This window comes from Hemicordylus capensis, chromosome 6 (genome assembly GCF_027244095.1).
Source record: "Hemicordylus capensis ecotype Gifberg chromosome 6, rHemCap1.1.pri, whole genome shotgun sequence".
NCBI lineage: Eukaryota > Metazoa > Chordata > Lepidosauria > Squamata > Cordylidae > Hemicordylus > Hemicordylus capensis.
In genome coordinates, this window is record NC_069662.1 from 1,531,165 (window position 1) to 1,551,035 (window position 19,871).

The 19,871-nt window shown below is 56.2% G+C and overlaps 3 protein-coding genes across 9 annotated transcripts in view; 2 read left to right on the top strand and 1 right to left on the bottom strand.

Moving 5' to 3' along the window:
• The first annotated feature begins 3,002 nt into the window (after positions 1-3,002).
• MEPCE (methylphosphate capping enzyme) lies at positions 3,003-13,516 on the top strand. Its single transcript, XM_053266391.1, has 4 exons — positions 3,003-4,913; positions 8,444-8,662; positions 10,343-10,469; positions 12,161-13,516. The coding sequence occupies exons 1-4, from the start codon at positions 3,372-3,374 to the stop codon at positions 12,211-12,213; spliced, it is 1,941 nt and encodes a 646-aa protein (XP_053122366.1). The 5' UTR covers positions 3,003-3,371; the 3' UTR covers positions 12,214-13,516.
• A 304-nt stretch (positions 13,517-13,820) lies between these two features.
• Positions 13,821-18,607, bottom strand: PPP1R35 (protein phosphatase 1 regulatory subunit 35). Of its 2 annotated transcripts, none has more exons than XM_053266414.1 (5): positions 18,196-18,607; positions 17,540-17,783; positions 16,901-17,228; positions 14,644-14,774; positions 13,821-14,131 (listed from the first exon to the last, which is right to left on the bottom strand). In XM_053266414.1, the coding sequence occupies exons 2-5, from the start codon at positions 17,735-17,737 to the stop codon at positions 13,961-13,963; spliced, it is 828 nt and encodes a 275-aa protein (XP_053122389.1). In that variant the 5' UTR covers positions 17,738-17,783; positions 18,196-18,607; the 3' UTR covers positions 13,821-13,960. The 2 variants fall into 2 exon arrangements, with proteins under 2 accessions (XP_053122389.1, XP_053122388.1); XM_053266413.1 differs by having other exon boundaries at positions 13,821-14,134.
• A 51-nt stretch (positions 18,608-18,658) lies between these two features.
• EPHB4 (EPH receptor B4) overlaps positions 18,659-19,871 on the top strand; it is a 58,107-nt gene continuing 56,894 nt past the window's right edge. For 5 of the 6 annotated variants that reach the window (XM_053266385.1, XM_053266379.1, XM_053266380.1 and 2 more), the window contains exon 1: positions 18,659-18,820. The gene's annotated coding sequence lies outside the window, so the exon portion shown is untranslated. Of the gene's footprint in view, positions 18,869-19,871 lie in introns of all 6 variants that reach the window. The other variant, XM_053266383.1, reaches the window with a different exon arrangement.

Below are 19,871 nucleotides of genomic sequence, written 5' to 3' on the forward strand. Positions count from 1 at the left end.
GTCTTTGCCTCAGCAACGCTTCCAACATTTAAAATCAGGACTCCTGTTTCTGGGGCAGAGGATTTATCACAGAATCATAGCAGTTTAATGCTGGAAGGAACCTTGGAGGATTTAGCTTCTGAAAAGACCTGAGGCTGAGCTCCGGAAGCCCATTTATTTATTTGTGTATGTAAAGTAGCCATTTATTTATTAGCCTACTTTCCAGTGGGCTTATGAGATCACCCAGCATTCCGTGTGTGTGTGTGTGTCCATCAATGTGTGTGTTTCCCTCCACCCCATCAACAATATGAACCAAATCGGGTACAATTGTAGAGACACCTCAACGGCATAGTTTGTGATAATGTCATCCACTCCAATGGTAAAGGTTTGAGGTACAAGTAGGCTAACTTGTGAATTGCCTATCCAATTTGAACCAAATTTGCTACTGTAGGGGACACACAGGGGTGCTTCAATGGTGTAGTTTGTGATGATGTCATCCACCCCGATTCAAGATGGTGGATGCATAAATGTTTACGCAACTTAGTCGGCTAAGTTGTGAACCACCTAACTGATTTGAACCAAATTTGCTACAGCTGTAGGGACACATAGGGACGGCTCAAGTGCGTAGTTTGTAATGATGTCATCTGCTCTGATTCAAGATGGTGGACACATGAACATTTGAGGTGCAAGTGGGAACCAATTTGGACCAAATTTGGTACAGTTGTAGGGACACCTGAAATGCATCATTTGTGATGATGTCATCTACCCCAATTCAACTTGGCGGATGCATGAATGTTTGAGGCACAAGTAGGCTAAGTTGTGAACTGCCAACTGATTTGGATCAAATTTAGTCTAGTTGTAGAGATAGTGAAAGGAAAGTAGACATAAGATTTGTTCTCAGGAGAACAATTTGTTTTTTAACCATGTCCTGCAGATATTGGTGGAAGGAAGGAGGCCCCTTTTTAGGGGAAGGCAATGGGGCAGAAGCTTCAGAACTTAGATATTGGAGGGACCACATCAAACCAAATACTCAACAGAAGATAGATTGGCATAGGATGCAGGAGAGAGAAGGGGAGCCTCAAATGAACACTCACCCCCTGGGCTTCTCCGAGGCTTAAGGGTTTGTATGGAAGGTATTTCACAGAGAGAGAACACTTTGCTCAGATCCATATATCCTCCTACTCAACAGGCTAGTTGATCACCTGAAGTGGGACAAAATTGTGGGTGTCTCTTGTCTATGTAACTTTATTGACAGTGCAGCAACATAAACATCTCTTGGTTGCATCTGGTCTTGTCTATGGTACAATAGATAATGGAGGGGGTGAAGTCAGGGACATGCTGCTGCCACCCTAGCTGAAGGGCACTAGTCTGCCTGATCTTAATTAACAGTGAGGTGAAATAACCAAAGAGGGTAGAAAGGATCAGGGATGCACATTCCTGCTCCTAGCCAAAGGAGCAGGTCTGGCAGCCTCCTGTTTGCGAGCAGTGCCATGGCAAACAGTTTGGAAAGTGCCCTGCACATGCTCAGGGTATCCAATACTCTCTGCCTAACTTATGCCATTATCAATTTGATGCGACTTTCAGTGCTATGAGGGATTCTTTGGTGGAGATGTCTCTTGAAAATGACTGAATGGGGCAGTGGGAGCTTCTTGGGAGAGCCTGAGCAGCCAGGGCGGCCTGCCTTTGAACAGACCAGAGATCATGAGGATTGCCATGACCTCCGCACTGAGCAGGAGGTTGGAGCAGGAGACCCCCAAGGCCCTTTCCAGGTCTAAAATTCTAGGCATTATCAGGACAAGGGAGCCCACTGCTTCTCAAGGAAGAGAGCCAGGCCTACCGGAGAGTTGACTCTCTCTTATGAACCTTAAGGCTGCATCTCTATGCATACTTACTAGGGAGTACGCCCTATTGAATTAACCAGTGCTTGCTTCAAAGTAAACAGGCACAGGCTTGTGCTGCATACACTATAAAGGCAGAGCCCGGAAGCCTGCAATATTTGATCTCTCGATCTCTCTCCCCCACAGGAGATAAAGGAGCTGATGCAGGGCAGAGGAGAGACGTTTCCTTTTACTCCAGGGGTTCCCAGCCTTGGGTGCCCTGCTGTCTTTGGAATACCACGCCCAAGCCTAGAGATGATGGGTGTTGTAGCCCAGCAGCAACACGTGTAGACCCTAGCTGTGAACCCCCTAGTTTATGCAGCTGATGCACCTGCGTGTTTGGTCTTCCAACGGTCGGGCGGAGAAAGTGTTTCTTCTGCGCATGCGGAAAGCTCTGAGGCAAAAGCACCTCGAAAACTACGACTCCCAACATGCTTTGCGCACAGCGGGCCTAGAAAGAGAAGTGAAGTCAGGTGATCCCTGACAACAGTCCATGTTGGGAACCTTTTAAAAAAATGTTGTTTACTTCTTTCTTTCTTTTTTGCATTTTCACTCAAGGCAGAATTTACTGATTCCCCAGCACTCAATTTATACGGCCTAAGGATAAATCGCTTTAGCCCTTTTCGAACCTGGCCTGTTTCTGCTCTGCAAGAATCCGGGAGGCTCGTTTAGGAGACTAGCTCAATGCCTGGAAAAAACAATGGCTAGCTTTTAGAAACATATTTTCCGACCGTGTCAGTTTGCGTTCTACGATGACTTCTTACTAGTTATTCCTGTCAAGAAAAATTGAGTCCACTTGATCGATTTTGCCGCTGTGAAGGACCAAGCAATAACACTGTCACCGGCGTCTGAGAAGGACTAACCTATAGCAACGAGGACCCTCACGCACCCTCCGGAGAAAATGAGTTCCGATCGCTGAGCTTTGATTGGTTATAGTCGTTCTAAGCCGTCTCATGAATTGGCTAAAATAGATGTCAGGAGGCGGGAAGAAGAAGGAGGCGGTGGCTTCTCAGGTTTCCTTTTGAGAAGTCTATGATTGGTTCTATATCCACGCAAGTGGCGGCAATACTGCATCCTGATTGGGCTCTGCCGAGAGGAGGAGGCCGGCCGTTCTCCGAACCCGCCCTCTCCATATATAAGCCCTCGTTGAAGGGGCACTTGCAATCGCGGGAAAGCAAGAGGCGCGAAGCGTTCTTCGTCCGGCTTCCCGGGGAGCTGCGCATGCGTCAGGAGCGTCGCTGCTTTCTTGAGGAATGGCTGGGCGCCTGCGTTCTGGAAACTTGTTTCGAGAGCGGCGCACTGCGGCTGCGCGCTGCGGAGCTGCTGGGCCTGCGCAGTACTGAGGAGCCGTACGGCGCACGCGTAGGAGGAGCCAAGTGAGAGGCGGGGGGAGGAGGAGGAGAGATCTCGTTCTTCCGTCGGTTCCTCGCGCTCGGTCTGAGGAGGAGCCGCTCGGAGCGGCTGGCAGGCGGGGAAGGAGGCCCAGCCCGGCCCCACCCCGGGCCCCGGCGGCCCATGCAAGGGATGCTGGAGATGGCCGCGGACCAGGAGGCCTTCCTCGTGCCGGCGCCGCCGCCCCCCAAGCCGCCGCCCAGGGGCGGAGCCGCGGCCGGCGGAGGGAACGCCCCCCGGGGGGGGCAGCAGCAGCTGCGCCAGGGGGACGCCGCGCCGGCGGGGGGCAGCCAGGGGGGCACGCCCCCCCTGGAGCCGCTGGGGCCCCCCCAGGCCAACCACGAGCGGGGCGGCAGCCGGCCCGCCAAGGAGCCGGAGGGGCAGCAGCCGCCAGAGGAGGGCGGCGGCCTGGCGGAGCTGCAGCGGCCTCGCAACGGATTCCAGCCCCAACAGAAGCCCCCCGGCGGGGGCGGGGGAAAGAGGCGCAGCAGCTGCAACGTCGGCGGGGGCTTCAAGCACCCGGCCTTCAAGCGGCGCCGCCGGGTCAACTCCGAGTGCGACCCGGTGCTGCCTTCCGAGTTCCTGCTGGGGGGCAACATCTTCGACCCCCTCAACCTCAACAGCCTCCTGGACGAAGAGGTCAACCAGGCCCTCAACGCTGAGACCCCCAAGTCGTCGCCGCTGCCGGCCAAGGGCCGCGACCCCGTGGAGATCCTCATCCCCAAGGACATCACTGACCCCTTGAGCCTCAACAACGCCCAGGAAGATCCTCCAGTGCTGGCGTCCCCCGTCAAGGCTGGGCGCAAGCGGCACCGCCACCGGGGCGCCCAGCGCGGGGCAGCTGGCGTGGAGGGGGGCGGCAAGGCTGCTCCTCCTCGCAAGGCGGGCCAGAAGACCTGCAACGGGGCCACCCCGCAGCCCTATGAACTCAACACTGCCATCAACTGCCGGGACGAGGTGGTGTCCCCGCTGCTGCCGGGGAGCGGGGAGCTGCATCAGAGCCAGCAAGCTTCGGGTTGCACCACCCCCTCTTGCACTTCAGTGGCTTCTTCGGCAGGGGGTGGGAGCCGCCACCACCGCAAGCGGCGCAGGACTTGTAGCAAATCAGAGGGGTTGGCGGCAGCAGCCGCCAGGCATCAAGGGGCCGCTGCGTTGAGTGAGCAGCCTTGTAGGAGCAGCCCGGAGAGGGGGCGGAGCATGCCCCGGTGCCGACACCCGCAGACGGCTTCTTCCCAGCAGCCCCGACGACAAGCACAGCACAAATTTCAGTACGGCAACTACTGCAAGTACTACGGCTACCGCAACCCCAACTGCGAGGACTCACGGCTGCGGGTCATGAAGCCGGAGTGGTTCGAGGGCAAAGAAGTGCTGGATGTTGGTTGCAACGTGGGGCACCTCACGTTGAGCGTGGCCAAGAAGTGGGGGCCCACCAGGATGGTCGGGGTGGACATTGATGGGGCTCTCATCCACTCAGCCCGTCAGAACATCCGGCACTACCTTTCCGAGGAGATCCAGCAGCAGCAGCATGACAGCGGAGGCACTAGTCTTGCCAAGAAGACCTTCCCCGCCTCCTTCATGGCCAGCCGGGGGCCCATCGCAGCACCACGGGTGCCCCAGGATGGGGTGGATGTGACGGTCTTCCCCAACAACGTGATCTTTATCAAGGTAAGGCAAGCAGAGAGCCGTTGGGAGGCGAGGGTTGCACCAGGCTGGCTACCTGGCCAGCTCCAACTTGAGAAGTGGAAACTGGCACTGTCCACTCCTGGATGCATCCATCTGCTGGCTTGGGTGGGAGTGGATTGCTTCCGGACAAAGGTCTACGTGAGAGCAGGAAGGGCTGGCATAAGAAACATCTACACTCACTAACTGGAAACTGGCCTGACACCAGCTGCGCAGTCAGAGCTCCTTTCCTGATCCCTGCTGAGGATTCTTTAGGCTCTTTGCAGGACTACAACTCCCAGCATCCCTCAGTTGCATAAAAAACGGGCTTTTAAAAAGCTGCAAGGGAAGCGCCTGGTGGTCAACATGTGTAGACATGCCCCAGTTGCAGGTGGTGGGGTGGGAAACATGGCAGGGCTTGGCTGGGAAAGAGCTTCCTGCCATGGCTGCCTCGGATTGGACAACCCTCAGGATTGGGGAGGAGCTTGCGAGGTGTGCAGCTCCAATGCTGCTTCTGATTGACCATCTTTGGCTGGGTGAGTGACATGATGTGTTATGATTGGCCTGCTTTCGGTGGGAGGAGGAGCTTGGCATGAATGACAGCCACTGCTTGCTTCTTCCTCCAAAGAGAGAGAGGTGGCTGCTGGGCAAGAGCAGTTCATGCACGTGGGGTTTCTAGGCGACTGCTGTGGGCCCAGACATCCAGGTGCGCCGGAGAATGTGGGAAAGGGCCATGCTGCAGAAAGGCTGGTTCAGGCCTGGACTTGGCCAGTTCTCTTTGGATTTAGGAGCCAGACAGGGGGCACGCCAAAAACTGCCAGACATGGTGATAGACACTGAAGGCCATACAGGCTGTTCTTTATTTCCTTTACATGTAACGTGGAACAGAAGCAGGGCTTCCTGAGACACACAAGTCATTGGGCTATCACAGAGGCTTCTGGAAGAACCTTCCCTGGCCTCATTGGTGTTTCCTTGATGGAACTCCCAACACACTTGGGGTCCTAGAACCTCTTTCCTGTACTTGCAACCTGCTTGTTAGGAAGAATTGGCCTTCTGTCTGGATTGGTTGCCTGCAAGTTGTGTTCTGAACATGCACTGTGGTTTAGGGCTCTAATTCTCCCCCTAGTTTGCTTGCTGGTTGGTTGGTTGGTTGGTTTCCAGTCACAGTCTCTGCTTGCTACAAGCAGCTCTGGTTACCCTGGCCTGGCTACTCTCTTTCCAGGGGCAAAGGTGAGCTGCTGCCGACTGTGCTGTTCTGGGAAGGTGTCCCTTGAAATGTGTTGTGTGGCTATTGGCTCAAGGAATTTCTTGAGGATTAGGGGCTTCGTTGACTATAGAGGATGGCTGTGAAGGAAACCTCTGCCCCAGGGAAGCAGCTTGCCGGGTGTGGCCAGGAGTGTGGCAGTCATCTCTTTGCTCCTTGCTCCTCTGGTGCTGTGGCGAGTGTTATAATGGAGGAGGGTTTGGTGTAGGCCATGTGTTCTGCATACCCTTGGCATTTCTGATCTTAACGCTGAGAAAGACCCATCTGTCTGAGACTTTGGAGGGCTGCTGCAGTCAAAGCATAGGGTGCTGGGCCCAGCATGCGACCCTGGCTAAGGCAAGCGTGAAGCACTGGCACTAGAAGGTGCTCTCCCAGCAGCCTTGGTGCTTGGGGGTGCCCCCAGGATGCTTCAAAGGAGATGTGGGGAGTATCTGCCCAGATTCAGAGCATATGCATCCTCTTCCTCGCAAGGGCAAGAGGTGCAGAAGGTGGCAGGGATGGTGCAGGTGCAGCCAAGGAGAGGCCTCCCTGAAGAAGAAGGGTGAGAAGGAAGCTGCTGGAGGTCTCATGAGTAGCTTGGCCGAATGGAGAAGCAGGAGTGGAAGGTCCAGAGCAGGGGGCATTGCGCAGAGCAGAGGGAAAGGGTTCCCAGGCATCACATGCGAGTTTCCTGAATCCGTCTGTGCTGCTTTGTGACCTGCCCTGAACCCCAGGGATGTGGTGGGCTACAGCCGAGACCAAGGACTCGTGGCATTCCTAGCACTGGAGCGGCCAGTGTCCCTGGCAGCAGTGCAGGCCACCTGGCTCTCCCCGGCCCAGCCAAGGTATCCTGGGCTCAGTGAGCCTTGGGCTCCATCAGATGTGTCGTCAAGGCCTCTCCACAGCCCACCAGAGGTCCTTGGACTTGGAAGTCTAGGGCTCCTGGGGAGGCAGAGTGCCTGAAACCCAAGCTTGCTGCTTTGCTTGTTTTGGAGACAGGCCGTGGAGGCTCATGTTGCCTTTTGCTTGGAGCGAGAAGCGTCGTCCGTCCATCTCGGCCCTTGGGCAGTCCTGCGGCTTGCAGCAGAGGGTGTGTGGGCTGGAATCAGGCAAAATGGGCTTGTGGGCTGGCAGGCGTGCGAGGCTTCTGCAGAGCTGGCCTCTCCCCTTGAGTGCCAAGCCGAGGCTTATGGCTTCCAGGGTGTGCTGAGGAACAACAGGCTCCTCCTTCAGTGCTTGTCAGCGTGGATCAGGGCCCCCACAGAGCTGTGAGTGCAGACAGGCTTCTCCTTCCACCTCCTCTTCGATTTCTCCGAGTCACGTGTAACAGAATGCGGGGAGTGGGCAGCTCAGGGGCTTGCAGTGGCTCGCTGTCCACTCTGGGGAAATGCTTTGGGTTCCTCTGTTCCAGCACCCCCGCCAGGTCTAGGTATGTGTGCAGGGAGGTGCTCAGCTCAGCTCCGTGGGATGGGGCTGCAGCTCTGCGTGCTGAAGGTGCCAGGCTCAATACCCTGGCTTTCCCGAGAGCTCCTCCTCTCAGCAAGCACTGATGTCAAGGCCCAGCCGTTTTCCTGCCCCACTTCCCATTCTGTAGATAGGAGGGTGGTCCACACACCTCCCCTTGCTTGGCAGACGTTGGCTCCTGCGAGTGTCCTGGGAAAGGCTGGCCCTGGGGCAGGGGCTGGCTTCCGGGTGGCCTAGTGGGGTTTTGGAAAGAGCAGAGTGGGCAGTCTCTCAGCTGCGGAGTAGGCACCGAGGTGAGGAGAGGGTCTCCCCCTCGCCCCGAGCGTGTGTGGTCCTCATTCCACTCGGATGTAAAGCCAGCCTTGTAGCTGACCACACTGGCCCTTCAGAGAGGCTGCCTCCCCCAGACCTTGAGGATGATTTCTTCCCAGCCGGCTCCCCTGCCTTGTGCCGTTGGCCTTGACTCTTGCTAGCACCGCGTGTGACCTTCCAAACCGTTGGAGCGGGGTGGCCAGGCGGCAACCCTCTTCTCTCAGCCTTGTAAGAGGGAGTCTGGGTTTCTGCGGTGCTCCGCGGGAGACTTGTGAGACTCGGGGTGGGGGAGGCGGGCTGTGCTTCACTCATTGAGCCATGAATGTCTGAGAGTCTGTGGTAGGTTTGCCCCACCTACAGTTGTGGGGATGGCACTGGGTTTCAGGAGGAAGAAGCGAGCCGGGCCCAGTGGCTTCTGGGGGCGCAGAAAGAGGCTGCATGCTGGGCCTGTCGCTTTCTGAGAGCAGAGTGCCTCTGCAGGCTGGCCTGATGGGCTCCCCTCCTCTTCTCCCTGCAGGGCAACTACGTGCTGGAGCGGGATGAGCTGCTGGATGCTCAGCAGCCCGAATACGACGTGATCCTCTGCCTCAGCCTCACCAAGTGGGTGCACCTCAACTGGGGCGATGAGGGGCTCCGGCGGATGTTCAAGCGCTTCTACCGGCACCTGCGGCCCGGCGGCATCCTGGTCCTCGAGCCCCAGGCCTGGTCGTCCTATGGGAAGAGGAAGAACCTGACGGTGAGGCAGCGGTGGGCCACCTTGCTGAAGCTAAGCAGGCGTTGGTGTGGTCGGCAGTGTTCCCTCTCAGGCGTGCACGCACTCACAAGTTTTTGATGTCCGCTCAGTCAGTTCTCGATCCCGCACCGGTTGAATCAGGGAGGCCCCACTCTGAATGCCCGTGTGCACACACTTCCGTGATACTGCCACCCAGAAGAAAACTCATCCCGCACAGAGATGAGAAAAATGAGAGGCCACTGGATGGGGGACCCACCTGTGCCACCTTTAGGGTGGGGCCATCACTCCGTGGGCAAGGGTCTGCAGCAGTCCTCTCTTGAAATAGCTGTTGCCCTCGGTAGCTGGGGAATGCTAGGGGTGTTACTCTCACAGTGCATTTCCAGATCTTTTAGAAGTAGAGGAGGGATTCTTTCCCAAAGAAGAATGCAAGCAAATGAAACGCACAAGTTGATCCTTTCCGAGAAAAACACCGTTGTAGTTTGCCATCTTGAGTCCCCTTTTGCAAACCTCTTGCTTGGCATTTAACTTCCAGTGGACTCTGCAGCAGACACGCTGACGTCTATAGAACTTTTCCTGTCAGTCCAAGTAACAGTTGTCAAGCTCGACTCATTCATCTGTAGACCAAGCAACATATACACACACACACAACTGGTTCTTAACAGCAGAGAGAGCATCTGCTTTGCCAGCAGAAGGTCCCAGATTTGTTCCCTGGCAGCATCTCCAGATAGGGCTGGGAAAGACTCTTTCTCTGGAGAAGCTGCTGCCCGTCAAGAGCAGACAATCCTGAGCTAGCATGGGCCAAGGGTCCGGCTCTGCATCGGGCAGCTTCCTGTGTTCCTTTCCCTGACTGGCTGCTGTGCCATCCGTGCCACCCTGCTGCAGTGTTGGGTGCCTGTTTTGAGGCTGTGAGTGAGGGAGAGGCAGTGAACCTCGCCCTCCTTGGAATCCCCCACCCCATTGCTCAGGGCAGCCCTGAGTCTGCCGCCTGGAAGGAGAAGTCCCGACCAGCCTGGGCTCAGCCTCTGCCCACCAGCACAGCGCAGGCCAAAGTGGCTTCTTGGCATGTTGGAGGGCCCTAGAGAGGGGAAGGGGCTCGCCAGGGCGGCTTGGTGCGCCCAGGACCCTCCTGAAGACCGGTTGCCACAAGCGGCAGGCTGGGCTAGCAGGATCCATTGCCCTGATGGGGCCTTGGGCTGGTGGTGGTTTTCTACCCCGTACTTGGCTTCATGCTGTATTGCTAAATTGGCCTTGGGGCTGGGGTTCTCCACCTTGTAGCCACCAGTGTCCCCAACCCCATGGCCTTTGGCCATTCACCTTTAGCCATTGTGGCTGGGGAGGATGGCACTTGTAGTTCCCCACTGTCTGGGGACCCCTGCCGTAGGGGGAAGGGGCTTGAGTCTGGCATTTCCACATCCTAATCCCCGAGGGGAGGGGCTGGTTGTGATTTGCAGGAAGGGGAGTGTGAAGGGCCTCATTCTGCATATGCGTGGGCTTCCCAGACCCTTCCAGGCCTAGAGGATGAGTCCTGGGCCTCTGGGTGCCTTCCACTTAAGCCCCAGAGGTTGTGGGGACATCCCCCCCCCACATCACACACACGTGTGTCACAACTGGTGTGTATTGAAGGTGAGGCTACCTTGCAGGGGACAGCTGGCGTTGGGTCTTATTATTTTCTCCTTCCCTCAGGAAACTATATGCAGAAATTACCACCGGATCAAGCTGAAACCAGACCAGTTTCCCTCGTATCTGACTTCGCCGGAAGTTGGCTTCTCCAGTTATGAATTGGTGGCTACGCCCAGGAACACATCAAAAGGTGAGTAGGGTGGGCAGGGCAGGGCTGGCCCCTCTGGCGTCCGAAACCTGTGCTGGTCTCCCCCCAAACCTGGTTTCAAAGAGCAGTCCAAACGTGCTCTGCTCTTTGCTGATTTTTGAGGGAGGCTCCAAATAGCTGGTGTGACTCCTTGCCATGAGCTTTTGAGACATTGGTAGCTGGAAAAACCAGCCCACTGCCAGCCCTCGCCCTTCTCAGGGTAGCTGGCTTCTCTCGCCACAGCAGCTCTTCATGTGGGAATTGACAGCAAAAGATGCCACCAACCATTTGTGCTTGGAATCCCTGGAATGTGTCTCTCCTTGGCACAGAGCTCCCCGTCAAGCACATCTTCCAGCCAGTGGCAGTTTCATCCCAACTGGCCTTCCAACTGTCAGACTCGCCTGCCCATCTGCCTGTGGAATCCCCACTACTCTTACTGCTGCCTCTGCTGCATTCAGTATATTGCATTAAAAAACCCCAGCACAGTATAACTTTATACCTCACCACTTGGGTCCCCAGATGTTGTGGGAGTACAAGTGAGAAGAGCCCTGCCTTGCCACAAATACAACTTCTCAGTGTCATTCTACCACAAACGCAACCCATTTTGCCACAGCTGGCAATCAAAAATACACAATAGTGGCAGAACTAACAGTATAGCAGGAGAGAGAAAATCCGAAGCCAGATTCCTGTCTAGGCCCTATCAACAACACCAGGAGCCTGTTGAGTTCGTAACGCTGCCTGTGGCCGCTAGCCCAAGCTGCAGAACGGCAGATTCAGTCAAGAGTAGTCCAGTCAAGACATAAGCGATGGAACCAAGAGCAGCCCATGCCGTGGGAGGCGGTGGGACAGAGTTCCCCACCCTCGAGTGACCTCTCCCTGAGGCCAAAACTGAGCCAAGATACAAGCCAGGGTCTGAGTTGCAGGGGTTGGGCAGGATGGGATCCAAATGGAGCCTGACCCTACACCTCACGGCGTTCTTCCCACCTTGAACCGCAGGGCAGCCGCTCAGTGAAAGAGATCTGCCCAAGGGATCCTCTGTTCAGTCCCTGGCAGCATCCCCAGGCAGGGCAGGGGGAGTCCTGTCTGAAACAACCCTGGAGGGCTGCTGCCAGTCAGGGAAGGCAGCACTTGAGCCAGCTGGACCAGCAGCCTGACATGGTGGAAGGTGGTGGCCGCCGCCTGGGGATTCAGTCCATCGGTGGAAACCCACTGGCTTCCAGTCAGAGGCGCTCTTGGGCAAGGGCAGTAGAGCCTCCTCCTCCTCCTCCTCCATGGGGGCACTGACCTGGGCAGCAGTGTATAATGCAGCCCATAATGCCAGTATAGCCATTATTCCAGGCCATTGGGGGTGGGGGGATGGTCCCCCCCCACACACACACAGCCTTGAAACACTTGGGCTGGAGGCCTTGAGGGCAGGAAGCTGGTGGCCAGGCCCAATCCTCCCTGCTGGCGACCATGGGCCCTTGGCCGCTGGCGCCACTGCCTTGCACCAGGCTTGCCTCTCGGTAGCTGCTGTGAGTGGAGAACGGGGTCCACTGCAGCTCACTCCAGCTGGCGGGCCGGATCACAGGTGAGGAGGAGGAGAGGAGGCCTCCCTCGGCTAGCGGTCCCTCTGTGCGGCTCCTCCTGCAGCCGGGCATCCTCCCTCTAACGTACGTGTGTCTCTCCCCCCCCCCCCCCGCCTTCCTGTGCAGGATTCCAGCGCCCCATCTATCTCTTCCACAAGGCCCAGCTCAGCGCGCACTGAGGACCTTCTGCTCTGGCTGAAGCACCAGCTGGGGGCCTCCCCGTCTCTCCTCTCTGATCCGCCACGGCCGCTTGCTGGGGCTGCTGTACCTCTCTCCGGATGGATGTTGGACACTTGGAGAGGGAAAGGAGCCTCTTTCCCACCCACCCCCGGACGGGCTGGAGCAAGCCAGAACTGGCCGCCTGGGGGGTTTCTGCCGCCCGGCCTTGACTCGCAACTGCCTTTGCTTGTCCTCAGCCAAAGGTGCCCAGAGACGGCAGTGGAGAGCAGCACGCCTGGAGCAGCTCTTGAGGACCTTGGAGAGACTGCTGGGGGGAGGGAGGGGGGAGCAGGGGGGTGGGGGGTCGGGTCCCTCTTGGTCAGTGGCAGCTGGTCTAAGGAGGTGGGCTTAAGGAAGGGGCAGCAGCCCAGAGCAAGAGCCAGCCCAAAAGAGCTCAGCTCCTTCTGCCTTGCAGGGTGGCTACATTCCCAGCAGACCCTGCCCCAAATCAGAAAAGGGGAAGGAAGTGTGGGCTGTAACAGGGGGAGGGGGGAGAAGACCCCATTCTAGGTGGGTGGCTAATGGGGGCGGCGGCAGAGAGAAGCCATTTTAGGAGGGCAGTTCTCCCTGGAGTCATACTGGCTGGCAACTTCCTGCCCCCCCCCTTCCTCATGCAAAGATGAGCACTCTGTCTTGTGGCTTCCCAATAAGATGTTTTGAGTAGGAGGGGCTGTTTCTGGCTCGTGGGGGTAAATGTAGCTGCCGAGTGCTTGGTGAGGCACATTTTGGGCTGGGGGGGGGAGGAGGAGGAAGAGGAAGCAGGGGGAGAGACCTGGGCCTTGCCCGTGGCCCAGCAGCTGAAGGGGGAGGCACCGCCCTTGCCTTTCCTGATCTTAGCAGCAGCCGCTGCCAGGGACTCTGGCTCCCGCCCCCCCCGCCAAAGGGCGTGTGCAGTCCTGACCCAGCAGAACAAATGCCCATCCGCCCCCCCCCCCCAAAAAAAAACTGGCCAGTTTTTCTGACCATCCCACTACTGGAACTTTAGCGTGGACATGCCTGTTGGGCGGGGGGGGGGGAGAGCCCGGGCCAGCCTCTGTCCCTAGGGAGGGCCACCTGCCCAGAGCAGGGCCTGCTCCTCTTCCACGATGGAGCAACACCCACTGCCAGCCCCCACCTGCCGCCTGTGCTCCTTGCTCCACCTCCGAGATGGCTGCAGAGAGGCGCCTGCTCCCCCACCCCCTGGGAGATCCTGTTTGGTCTGGAGTTTTATCTTTGAAAAGATGTTGATTCTCTCTATAAATAAAGGCCACAGATTATTACCAACTGCTGTCTCCGTATGCAGGAAAGGCCAGGCTGGCTAGCAGGTGGTAGATCCCAGAGCAAACTGTTTGGGCTGTGACCCTGAGCACAGCTTGCCCCACTTGATTTGGGGGTGTGTGTGTGGACATGTGGAATTAGCTGTTACCAGGCAGCCCCTTCTGCATTTCCGGGGTGTGTGAAGAAAAGTGACCCCCCCCCCGAACTGGGAGGCTACTCTTGCTCAAACACCCAACACACACTCACTGCCAGCATTCCTGTTAATCGTTTTGCCAGCGGGGAGAAGGAGCGAAAAGAAGCACCACCCAAATGCTTGCCTTGGTTACCTTTATAAAAACATCTCGGGAGAAGAGTCCCCTCCGAATAAATAGCCGCCCCTCCCCGCAAGGGCAGTGTGAGTCCCGTTTCCTCTGGGTGGAGTCCAAGAGCAGCCCAGGCCCGCCCGCCCCCTTAGCTATCCCACTGTTGCAGCTTCCGGTACATCAGGAAGGTGGCAGCTGGGTCCCGGGCCCGAGGCTGCAGCTTCAGTGGAGGCAGCCCTTCGACCTCGAGGAAGGGGGTCTCTGTGAACAGCTCCTGCGGGTCATAGAAGGCCAGGAGGTCTGGTCCTGCAGGGTCCGGCTGCTGCCAGAGAAGAGGGAAGAGCAGGGGGGTTACCAGGGAGGCCCCGGCTAGCTCCTGCCTCGCATTCCAGGGGGTTTTCCTTCTCCCTCCCCACACAAGTACTCCCTGTGAGTCAAACTGGGGAATTCCCAGCACCCACTAGAGAGGTGCACGGACCAGTTGGGAGGCTTTTTTTTACAGACATTCAAAGGTCCAGCAGTTTGGCCGGTTTGACAGTGGGCGGGGGGTGTGTGTGTTTTTTTACCTTTAAGGAGCGTTTCCTCCCCCACCGATCCACTAGTCCCGTGCACATCCCCAGCACCCACAGCCACATGTGAAAGCCCCTGCTGTGAGCAACACGTGGTGCCCTGCCTAGCTGCGCCACCACCCTAGGCCACGGGAATGTTGTTTCTAGCAGGAAGAGACCCCAGTGGCGGCCCCTGCCCGCTACTCCCAGACTGTGCACGGGAGAAGTAAGCATCGCCCTCTCCGCCAGGCTGGCGGGGGGTCCGTCCGTCCGTGCAGTTCACCTTCCTGGCTTCAGGACGGGACCGCACAAGCACGAGCTTCTCCTGCACGGCCGAGTTGAGCAGCTCATCTTCTGGCACCTCGAGGCTGACGAGCCCTTGGTAGAGTTGCTGGTCCCGAGGGATGTTCATACCTGTGAGGACCGAGAACTAGTTGGGGCCCCCTCAGAGGCAGCAGCCAGCTGAGGCCGGGGTCCCCGCCGGGTGCTTCTTGAGTGCAACTCCCAGGGAGGCTGGGGATCACGGGAGCCGGAGCCCAGCGACATCTGGGGACTCGGGGTTGGGACCCTTGCTCCATCTAGCCTAGCACAGCAGGCAGCAGCAGAGGTCTTGTTTCCCAGGCTGGCTACCTGAGCTCCTTGGACACATGGCCAAAGTTTCAGAGCGAGCCCAAGACAGAGGCAGGACCTGAACCCAGTACCTCCTAAGACGGGGGTGGGCAAACCTGGCCCTCTAGCTGTTGTTGACTACAACTCTGGGGATGATGGGAGCTGTAGTTCAACAACAACTGGAGTGCCAAGCAAGTTTGCCCACCCCTGTCCTAAGAGCCAACTCTAGCCACTGGACAACGCTGCTGCTTAGGTTGTTAAAAATATCCAAAGAGCTGCCTAAGCCACATGAAGCCTATTTAGTCCAACATCCAGTTTCCAGCAGCAGTCTGTCAGCAGCTTTGAGACAGCCTATCAGTAGCACAAGGAACAGCCTTCTCCTACTGCTGCTCTCCTCAACATCTGGTATATGGAGGTAGACTGCTTCTGAATCAGGATGTTCCATATAGCCATCCTGGCCAAGAATCATTGCTAGGCCTTCCATGCTCCACAAAACTGGCTTAGCCTCTTGTAAAGGGGGTGAGGAGAGCTGGCCTTGCAGAAGCAAGCATGAATGATCCTCTTCGCTAAGCATAGTCTGCCCTGGTTTGTTTTTGGGTGGATGACTACATGTGAATGCGGTCTACCGTGAGATAGTGTATTCCCCTTAAGGCAGGGGTGGGGAACCTTGGCACTCTAGCTGTTCTTGAACTACAACTCCCACCATCCCCAGCTAATTGTGACTGGGGATGATGGGAGTTGTAGTTCAACAACAGCTGGAGTGCCAAGGTTCCCCACCCCTGCCTTAAGGGATGGGGCTGTAGTTCAGTGGAAGAACATTTGCTTTGCAAGCAGGTCCCAAGTTCACACCGGCCTGAAACCTTGGAAAGTTGCTGCCAGTCAGTGTAGGCAGTACTGAGCTAGCTGGACCAAGGGCCTGACTCAGTATAAGGCAGCTTCCTGTTCCTATAGCTATCAAAGCTACTGGGCCCCCCGCCATGTCCCATGGCAACACATATAGGAGTTCTCAAGTTGGGATACCGTGGACAGCCAGGAAAACAAACCAATGGATCCTAGAACAAATCCATCCAGAATTTTCCCTTGAGGCACAAATGACCAGGCTCAAACTATCATACTTTGGACACATTATGTGAAAATCCAGCTGCCTTGAGAAGTCCATAATGCTGGGGAAAGCGGAAGGCAAGAGAAGAAGAGGACGGCCAGCAACAGCGTGGATGGACTCGATGGCGACAGCCATGAATGCACCACGGAGAGACCTTCAAGGCCAAGTGGGAGACAGATCAGCCTGGAGAGAATCTCTCCACGTGGTCGCTCAGAGTCAACACCGACTTGACGGCACTTAATAAATCAATCGGTCAGTCAAGCTCAGGTCCCTTGATGTTGTTGGAATTCAGCTCCCACTTCTCCTTCTATTGCAGAAGAAAGGGTTATTGAGACCTTTTTAACTGTTCCATTATTTTTAGAATTTGGAGGAGTAAAAGTTATTTAAGAGAACACCTTCTTCTTCCTGAACCCCACCACCTATGAGGATTATCAGGGAAGTCCAGTTGTGGTTGCCACCGGCTGGGTTGGTAGCAACTCAAAACCGAGCCTTTTCTAGGGTTGCCCTGGGACTTTGGAGCACGCTTCCTAAGAAAACAAGAGCCCCGCCTGCTCTGGACGTTTTAAAGAAAAATCTGAAAACGTACCTGTTTAATCAGGCTTTTAATTTATAGTTTTGAAGTTTAAATTTTAGAGTTGATTTAAATTGTTTTAATTGTGTTTTAGATGGTGAGCTGCCTAGAGCTCTGCATATGGGATGGTATAGAAGTGTGCTCAGTAGATAAAAGGAGTCATTCTTTCCCTAAACCCTCTCGTCTAGGAAGGAGTGATGGGCTGGAAGTGGTGGGGGGGGACACCTTCCCACCTACCCCACTCAGGCTCCAACTCACCCTCGCCCACACGGGCTTCCACCACGCAGCGGGCCACAAAAGAGCGTTGGACGAGGTCTTCTGCCGCTTGCCGGGCATTGAAGCCTTCCGCCCGCAAAGCTTGCACCTCTGCCCCCAAAGCTAGAGTGCTGTGGGGAACGGGGGCAGCCAGCGTGCTGGGGGGCTGTTGCCATGCATCTGCTGCAGCACCCCCAGTGGGCTCTCCCTTCGGGGGGCCAGTGAAGTGGGGAGGGCCGCCAGAGACGCCCGGGGCTTCCTTCGCTCGCTCAGGGCGCTCTCGGCTGCTCTCTTGGACGGTGTCAGACTTGGAGCCCAGCTTGAAGCGAACCTGGGAGGAGGCAAAGGGGCAGATTTTGAGGCAGGAAGAGGCAGTCCTTCAGGTTCTCACCCAAGTCTGCTTGAAAAAACCACCCCTTCGAACGGGGGCCTTTCCCCACTCGGCCCCAGAAGGGTAAGGGGCTGGTTGCAGGGTGAGAGGGAGGCAGGCACTCTGCAGCTCATATACTCTGGAGCAGAGTCTTGGCAGCTTGGTGCTCACCAGGGCTCAGACTAGTGGGTGGGGGACATGTTGGCAGCCACAGGCTGTGTCCCCAGCAAGAGAAGCACGGCTCCCCTCCTCAAACCGCAACGCACACCTACTTGTCTGCAAGGGATTTTCCCCTGCTGGGGCCGCCGAAGGATCCCTCCTCCTCCTCCTCCTCTTGCTGCTGCTGCACTGTCCCGTTCAGGGGTGAGCATCACTTGGGGGTCTGGGACCAGGCGCTGGGACTGTGGAAGCGGCATGGGGGCGGCAGCAGGGAGGCTGTCTCTCTCGTCGCCACAGGGGGTGGCAGCCATGATCCCTGGGCGGTGGGGGAAACTGGAGCAGCCCCCCCCCCCCGACCTGCAAAGAAGAAGGGTGCAGGTCAGGCAGCAATGCAGACTTCCCACCCTCACCACCAGAGAGCGCCATTTCTCAGACACAAGCCAGGCGTCTCTGCTCCCGATTCCAGCTCCAGCTGTTTTTGGACTACAGCTCCCATCACCCCCTGCCTTGTCCTAACTGAATCCCAAGCTGTCTTTGCTGCTGCCTCCACCCCCACTCCTTATTTTTTGGTCGAAAGGGGCGAAGGAAGAGGGAGAAAAGCTCCCAGCTAGAGGAACTCGTCCAGCACCTGCCTCGCCCGCGCTACACTGGGCAACTTCCTCTCCCAGGCCGGGCTCCAGGTCCCGTCCTCTCCGTCCGGGGACAGTTTCCAGCCCCTGCCCTCCCCTCCCCTCCCCTGTCTGCCTTGGCTCGGTCCCCCGCTCGGCACCTGGCGTCTCCGGCTCCTCCGCGTCTCCCTCCACTAAGCCCGCCGAGTCTTGAGTTGCTGCTGCTGCTGCTGGGGACTTGCAGGAGCGGGTTGGGACGGTTACAAGGAAGGGAACGCGCAGCCTCGTCTTCAATTCAAGATGGCACCGGTGTGAAAGTGCCCTATCTCCAACCATGGAACGCGGAAAAACGCTATAGAGCTACGCACCCTCGTACTCCTGACCAACATTTCCGGTTGACTGTGGCTTTCCAATCTAACTCAAATAATTAGGGAGTGGGTGGGCCTTCACCATAGAGGTGGGCGAGGTCTAGAGCGGCGCAGTGTGCGCCTCGTCTAGAGAACCGCTGCCAATAGCGGCTTTCCGATTTGTACCGGAAGTTTTGACTGTGTGCTCCGCTCGCTCTCTCTCTAGGTTTCCATTCCTAACTTGTTACGCTGGAGACGGCAAAAGGCTCTCCGACTTAGTCTCGTTTTAAAACCAAGATGGCGACCAATCTGGAAACGGCCTATAGTGATTGGAAAGCTAGGCGGGGAGAAGCCTCGTTTTAGGCCCAATATGGTGGCGTGAGAAGGAAAGCTGCGCCTGCGCGTTAGACTCTTTCTGAACTCAAGATGGTGGTCCAAAGTACGTTTTGTCGCAGGTTCGAAACTCGCCCCCCTCCTGAAGATTATGGTTAATAATATTGCTAATATTAATTAGTAGCTGTGTTTATTTGACTACCATCTATTTAATTCATCGGGAACTTCGATTTTGGAAATGCGATTATTAATAATTATAATATTGATGGTATTTTAAATTGGGGCAGCCAACCTGAGGCTTTCGAGCTGTTGTTGGACTACAACTCCTATCACCCAACAACAGCTAGAGAGCCTCAGGTTGGCCACATACATCTCTTCTTGCTCCACTCAGTAAAAGTTTACCAATTTGACTTCAGCCCTCATTCAAGAGATGGGAGTTGGAGAAATTTTAAAATGGGTGTTTTTAAATATTATTATTATTACTACTACAGGCATTTGAAGGCCTCACAATAAACGGCACACTTAAAACAGAGCGAAAGGCAATGCCAAAAAAGCCTGAGCCAGACCACTGCCTTTGACAGATGCAGCAGGACCCCACATTCTGGCTCTGTGCAACCCTGTGGGGCACCACATGCAGGCCCAGAGATGTAAAGGGGCCTGCGAAGGACTGTGTATCTGCTCTGAAGACACAGGCTGGACTCAGCACTGCTTGCATGTAGAAGGTTCCAAGTCCCCTCCCTGGCAGCATCTCCAAGATAGGGCTGAGGGAGACTCCCGCCTGCAACCTTGGAGAAGCCGCTGCCAGTCCGGGTAGACAATACTGAGCTAGATGGACCAAGGGTCTGACTTGGTAGACGGCAGCTGCCTATGTTCCTATGTTCAGGTAGGGTGGTGCAATGGAGAGGAGGGCAGGGCTCCTGCTGCTTTAACTGATGCACAGAAGAAGAAACTTCAGCAGGTGCAGCTTGTCTTGCAAGGGAAAGACCCAAAGACCTGAAAGCCCTGTAGAAAACCGACCACCAGTACTAAACTGGATATAGGAGAGTGAAATGTTAATTTGACAGGGACGTTTCCGTGGAGAATTGAACCTGCTGATGCTTTACACTTTATGTACTGGTGTGGCATTTTTATTTTATTTTTGCTTTTTAAAATTTTTA

Coding starts and splice junctions, on each gene's coding strand:
- MEPCE (XM_053266391.1), top strand. CDS start 3,372: ATGCAAGGGATGCTGGAGATGGCCGCGGACCAGGAGGCCTTCCTCGTG. Junction 4,914..8,443: donor ACAACGTGATCTTTATCAAG/GTAAGGCAAGCA, acceptor TTCTCCCTGCAG/GGCAACTACGTGCTGGAGCG. Junction 10,470..12,160: donor GCCCAGGAACACATCAAAAG/GTGAGTAGGGTG, acceptor CTTCCTGTGCAG/GATTCCAGCGCCCCATCTAT.
- PPP1R35 (XM_053266413.1), bottom strand. CDS start 17,737: ATGGCTGCCACCCCCTGTGGCGACGAGAGAGACAGCCTCCCTGCTGCC. Junction 17,229..17,539: donor GGAAAATCCCTTGCAGACAA/GTAGGTGTGCGT, acceptor GCCTCCTCCCAG/GTTCGCTTCAAGCTGGGCTC. Junction 14,135..14,643: donor CCCGTCCTGAAGCCAGGAAG/GTGAACTGCACG, acceptor CTTCTCTGGCAG/CAGCCGGACCCTGCAGGACC.